This window comes from Calidris pugnax, unplaced genomic scaffold (genome assembly GCF_001431845.1).
Source record: "Calidris pugnax isolate Ruff unplaced genomic scaffold, ASM143184v1 scaffold82, whole genome shotgun sequence".
Taxonomy (NCBI): domain Eukaryota; kingdom Metazoa; phylum Chordata; class Aves; order Charadriiformes; family Scolopacidae; genus Calidris; species Calidris pugnax.
The window spans coordinates 2,524,114-2,530,113 of record NW_015090833.1 but is presented as its reverse complement, the minus strand read 5'-3'; the positions used below and the strand labels follow the sequence as shown (position 1 = coordinate 2,530,113).

The 6,000-nt window shown below is 40.6% G+C and overlaps 1 protein-coding gene across 2 annotated transcripts in view; it reads right to left on the bottom strand.

Annotated features, from left to right (window-relative positions):
* Positions 1-6,000, bottom strand: part of UBE4B (ubiquitination factor E4B) — a 50,455-nt gene that overhangs the window by 19,264 nt on the left and 25,191 nt on the right. For both annotated transcript variants that reach the window (XM_014941444.1, XM_014941445.1), the window contains 6 exons: positions 5,752-5,865; positions 4,567-4,765; positions 4,203-4,341; positions 1,885-1,984; positions 1,002-1,129; positions 505-603 (listed from right to left, as the gene is read on the bottom strand). In XM_014941444.1, coding sequence (XP_014796930.1) covers positions 505-603; positions 1,002-1,129; positions 1,885-1,984; positions 4,203-4,341; positions 4,567-4,765; positions 5,752-5,865 — 779 coding nt within the window. The remainder of the gene's footprint in view (positions 1-504; positions 604-1,001; positions 1,130-1,884; positions 1,985-4,202; positions 4,342-4,566; positions 4,766-5,751; positions 5,866-6,000) is intronic.

Below are 6,000 nucleotides of genomic sequence, written 5' to 3'. Positions count from 1 at the left end.
AAAAGCAAACAGTCTGAATTTGAAGGCACATTTTCAAGAAGAAAGTGACCAGTTTGGAACTCCAGGATTAAATCTGAAAAGTATTTGTGCCCATCTAAGCTCCTAAAACTATACAAATGCATTTAATCCCAGCAAATTTATAAATGAAGGAATTTTCTACTTAAGTTATGACTTTTTAAAAGTATTATTCTAGTGATGCTTTAACATATCATGAGGCCAAAAGGATGTGACAAATTCCAAACCATAAGGAAAATTCTTGGGGAGAGGGAACCAAAAAAACATTCAACTTTCTTCCAAGAAAAAATTAGGTTAGAAGGGAGACTGGAGCTCATCAAGGCATTACGTCTGCAGCGATGCCTGCCAATCTTGGGGCTGTTGTTAAACAACAGAGCATTGACTAAAAAATAGCCAGGAAACTACTTTCGTGCCCAAAATTTACATGCACACCACCTGTCACAGGAGTAAATGGCAGTACAAATTTCTTTTAGATAAAACTTCACTTACTGTACAATAAAAAATAAGAATTCAGCAACATCTTCCACGTAAAACTCTGGCAATGCTGCAAATACCTTCGGGACTTCAGGAGTTAAAGGCAATTTTATGCTGTAGAATAAGAGAGACAACAAACAAGACAGTGAAATAGCAGGTTAAATCCAAAGTGTCACAAGCCCTCTTATGGAATTCTTCTATAGGAACACTTGACAAGAGTTCTGAAACTGGTATTTTTTTTTTAAAAAATCCATGCCAGTACTTCCAGTACACTAAAAATACCCGAGAGTTGCTCCCTCCCCGCCCCCAAACTGAATGTTAAACTATAAATAAGACATATATTCCATGCAAGAATGTATGTCACTGACATAGTAACTATCACACAAGAATGCAGACACTGTTAAAAAAAAATAAATCACAATTAGAGCTCTAGAACCCCTAAATTCAGTACCCAATCTAACATGGTCTGAAAAATCTTGGCTAGAGTTCGCACAGAGTATCCTGACACTCACTTGGGGTAGGCAGGGTCGAGGATGCGGAGCATCAGCTGGATCACCATCCCGTAGAAGTTCAGACATCTCCTGAGGAAGTTCTCATCCAGCAAACCAGCGTCTGCACACGCCTTGCACCTCACCAGTTTCTGCAGAACATACACACAAACTCATCCAGGGCCAGACAGCATAAAAGCAAAGTCAAGCCTATTCAAACTCATCAATAGATCTATGAATTGACAATTATACAGTGGTGTCTTCTTAAAACATGCTCTCATTTGAAGAAAACGGGACACTTAAGCCCCAATGTATCAAGAAAAACACGCACGTAATTCAGAGCTGGGAGGACAGAGGAGGCTTTTACAAGCTCTGTGGGAACAATGAAAGGAATAACAGAGGAATAATCGAAGTGGGAAAATGTATAGAGTAATTTTGGAGAGACAGTTCAGAAAATTTGTGTCAATTTCTACTAGGAAGACTTAAGCAGGACAGACCTTCAGAAGAAAGGACTCCAATGTACACAGCTTGGTGAGAATTCTACATGGGACTTGAGGATTACATCTCCACCTGGGGCATGGGCTGTGCACACCCACCTACCCCTGAATAAATCACAAGCCCTTTGCTGTTCCCTTTCCAATAAAAATAGTATTATTTCCTTGCTAAGGAATACTGGCTAAGGTAATCTTGGTGTTACTTCAATTTTAAATTCACCATTAACGTTAGATTGTACCACAGCCACCATCTAGTGCAGTCAAAAATGTTTCAACCAGATCTCATGGTTCAGAGATTCAAACCCACCATTTTCAGGCATGGGTGGGAAATGCATTGATACAGCAGGACCCAAAGTGAACCAGGCAGGGCAGGCTGGCGGCGGCATTTCGTCAGAACTCAATCACTTACAGACCTTAAGCTGCGTCTTGCAGCGTTTCAGCATTTCTCGATGCCTGGTCGCCAGGGGAGAATCCTTCCACTGACTTTCATTGTTCTTCAGATCTTCAACAGTCCTGAAAACCACATATAATAACCACAATAATTGGTTATCACAAAAGAGGGGATTCGTCCTGCCAACTACAAGGCACTTAACCTACTTATCTGCTAAATACAGAGGAAATATTGAGAAGTGGGGGGAAAAGCTAATAATTTTCATAGAAGTAAATTGCTTTTGTACATGCAGACTGAACATCTGTGCGTTCGAAGGCGTGACACGCACAAGCTCCAACACACACCCTGTCAGAAATCACAACAGTGGGGAAAAAAGGGACGGAACACAGAAGGGATCTCTCCTGCTGACAAACTGATTTTATCAGTTGTATTTAAAAAAAAGCACACTTGCCTTGGTTATTTTTTTCACACTAGGGTCTATAGTAATTTTAAAGGAAGGTTAAAAGGATGTCATTAAAATGAACCCTAACACAGAGAAAAGCTGGTCCAGCTAACGAGATGTTCAGAGGTCTCATTTGTCTTGTCAGATCAGAAAGGAAAATGGAACAGAGAACTGGCTAAGGAAGAAAAGGTGGCTGAGAGCCAGACTTGATAGAAACACCTTCCCTTTCCCAAGAAAGGTACAAGTCTGCACCCTGTGTGTCTTCCCACTATTGTATATGATTTTTTGCAGTTTTTTTCTCCCCTTCTCATGCTCCACTCCCCATGCAGTTCAGTTTGCAGAGAAGTAGGACACCCGAGCAGTCTACAGTCTCCCTGTCAGCCTGAGGACCAGTAAATCAAGGTGCTTGATATCACCTCCCATCCCCACCCCATCTTCTCACTTTACCCCACAGAAGAGAGAACTTAAATGTACATTACACATGTCACATTTTAAAATCTCTATGTATTCCCATATCTTAAATGCTTTTCAGGAAGGGCAGCTGATTGGAACAAAACTCAACACACTATAGGAATAGCTATGTATTCAACTACATGAATACCATCCTGTTTCATCCCTTCTCTAAACACAACTTTTCCACATCAATCTCTGCCTACAGCAGAAAAATATCCAGCCTAAATTTCTTTATCACCAGCATCTAATTACGTTGCTCAGTGTTGCAAGCAATTAAGCAATTCGTGGAAAACGCTGAGCACTAAAGCTCCTATTGATGTCAGGAAAAGCCAAGAGCTCCTCACTCTGCACGGTCAGATGGAGATTGCTGCATAAGCAACTCCTTCGCAACGGTTCTAAATAAGGAAAGAGCAGCAATTCCTTTGCCAAGCCCAACGTATGGCTTATTTACAAGTGATCCACAGGCTCTCCTACATGAGGATACTTCTCTTATATGAAAATACTTTTCTTTAAGATATACTGACTCTCCCTGCTCCATTCTCTGCAGCTTCCCAGGTTCTTGGCCTGCATGTGCTTTAAAAACTAAAAATGAAATCACTACAAATGCAGTCCAAAAATCCTGTAATGAATCGTGGTGTTACTGCCAAGGAACATTTACCAAAATGCAATGACTGCAATTATAAACAATGGAAAATACTGATGATACAAAAATCTGTTCTAATTTTAACAGAGTATTCTTCGAGGTTTAACAACTATAAAAGTCTGTTTAAATTTATGCCAAGAGAAATGGAAAACAGCAGTATCTTCATGTCAACATCGTAACTTTTATTTATAATTTTTAAAATGGTAAAACCACATGTTGAATTACATGTACACCAACAATATTAAGAGTTTACTGCTGAAGCCTCCATCTCCTCCCCAAGGGTATGACAAGTTATCGCACCTCAGAAGCCAGGGAGAAAAAAGGTAAATACCTTCCAGGGCACATGTGAAACAGCACAGGCACTAACTAACAATGTCTTATTTCTGAAGTCTATAATGACTCAATTATCAGACATGTAACTTTATACACACTCTGACAGTTATGTCAAGGAGCCTGAGGTCCCCACACCATCAACCACCCCACAGGTTATAATAACCACTGATAAGTGATGTCATGAATGGTCTTCCCCCCCAATTTCAGCTGCCTCATGTAAGCAATATTCTCCATGCCATCATTATTTGAATTCCCTGATTCAACCCACAGCCCCCCAACATAAGCACAAACCCTTAAGGACCAAAAGCAGCAGATAAATAAATAGTTCAGATGATTTGTACTCAGCAGCAGTTACACCCAAATTGTCATCCTAATTCCCATTAAGTTTGTAGGAGTTGCCATCATGGTGAGGAGACGACATCGATAGGATGCCAGGACTCTTGAATGCATTAGATAATTAACAACTAACCTGTTCAGTTCCCTGATGGCCCGCAGTCTCCGTATGTACCGACGGCAGCTTGGCAGGATGGAGAGATGATGGGCATGCAGGGTCAGGAAGAAACATTCCGTTGGGAATTTCGGCTCAGAAAACGGAGACGGATCCCTGTCTAGAAAACAAACAAACAAACAAGGAGTTTAGATGAATAAATTAAAAGACTAATTGCCTTATTGGCAGAGAGACCTTGAACTCAACTTTCTTTAAAACAAGTAAGACCAGACAGCATCAAGAAAAAATGTTTAGGAAGAAGGGAATTATTTGCTGGAATCAAGTAATTCCATGTACCTCAGGTATCAAAACCAGAGGGCAGAGCTCAACACCTCAGAGTACTCACAAAGTTCAGCAATCCAGGCTGCAACATCCTCCATTGTTGCCTTCACTCTTGTCTCATCTGTTGGGAGGTCAATACGACACCTGGGGTGAAATATGTACATGGGATCAACCGTTTCCAGCTTGATCTTCGTACTCAGTTGCTGTAGTACCCATAGGAAGTTGAGCATGAAGCCATCTGTAGACACCAAACGATCATCTGTCTGTGGAGTAAGAAAGGAAATAGTTGAAGACATAAGCTCAGAAATAAAAGGGTATTTTCTGCTGCTCTAACAGTATTCAACATAGATGAAGTATGCAAGTTCACAAAAAGTGAGAAATGATGAAGAACATGGGTCTTCAGCATAAGGAGACCTTCGTGGTAACAGGAAGGTCACTTAGTAACTCAGATATTATCTCATTGGTTCAAGTAGTCATTCTCAAGAACACTAAAACACATATCAAAGAAGCAGGAGAAGATCTAAGAAATTAAAAGGGCCTCTCTCAAGAATAGTTTGCCACAGATATAGACAACAACAGAAGAGTTTCAAATAGCTGCTAAGCTTCAATTCCTACGTTATATCTTAAGTGTAAAGTTTGTTACTACTTCACTGGAATTTCAAAGAACTATTCCTTACAATGGATCCAAATGTTTGCTTTGAGAAGGGGACGTGAAGACAACAATGATGCAAACTTCAGTTTTTCAGGGTTCATGCACAGATTTTATCCCAGGAAGTAATTGCAAAGCATTAATTAAACAATGGCAAAACACCATCCCCGTTGTCTCCCTGGAAGGATGCCAGCTCAGAGCTGCATTACTCCTTTTATAGAAGCCACACAAACACAGCTCAGCAACTTACCAGATGGGAAATATGGTTTATAAACACAGCCAATTGGAATGACACCCCCGTGAAGGGGAGGGAGGGGGGAGGTACAGAGCTCTAACCATCTAACATAGAATCCTTGTCAATGAAGTGACATGACAGTCCTAAAACAGGAGACAATATAAACTGATCCAATAGGTAAAAGAGAATAATTTTGGAAACTTATTGAAAGAGATAAAGACTGACGACAGGGCTTCTTGTTTGTTGTAGAGGCACTCAAAATTCTTTTGTCCTCCACTCCAGAGCCACCACTGCATGAGCCACTTAGTGCTATTTGTGCACTGACGAGGACCACTAATTACAGGAAGAGCATTTCTTTTATTTACCTGCATTTGTGCCTTTTTCATGTTGGCATTGACAATAGCTGCCATGTAATTGAGAGCTGCCTCCCGAGTTTCACCATTCAGTAAAATACTGTGTAGGATCTTGAACAGCTCTTGCTGGAATGTCAAGTAAAAATGGTGTCAGGTTGGACATAGCACTCAACATTGCATTCCTGCTTTCTGCTGCTCTATAGCTTTGTGTTCTACAAACTCCACAAAACTAGCTACGACCTCTGTTATGGTCTTATTGTA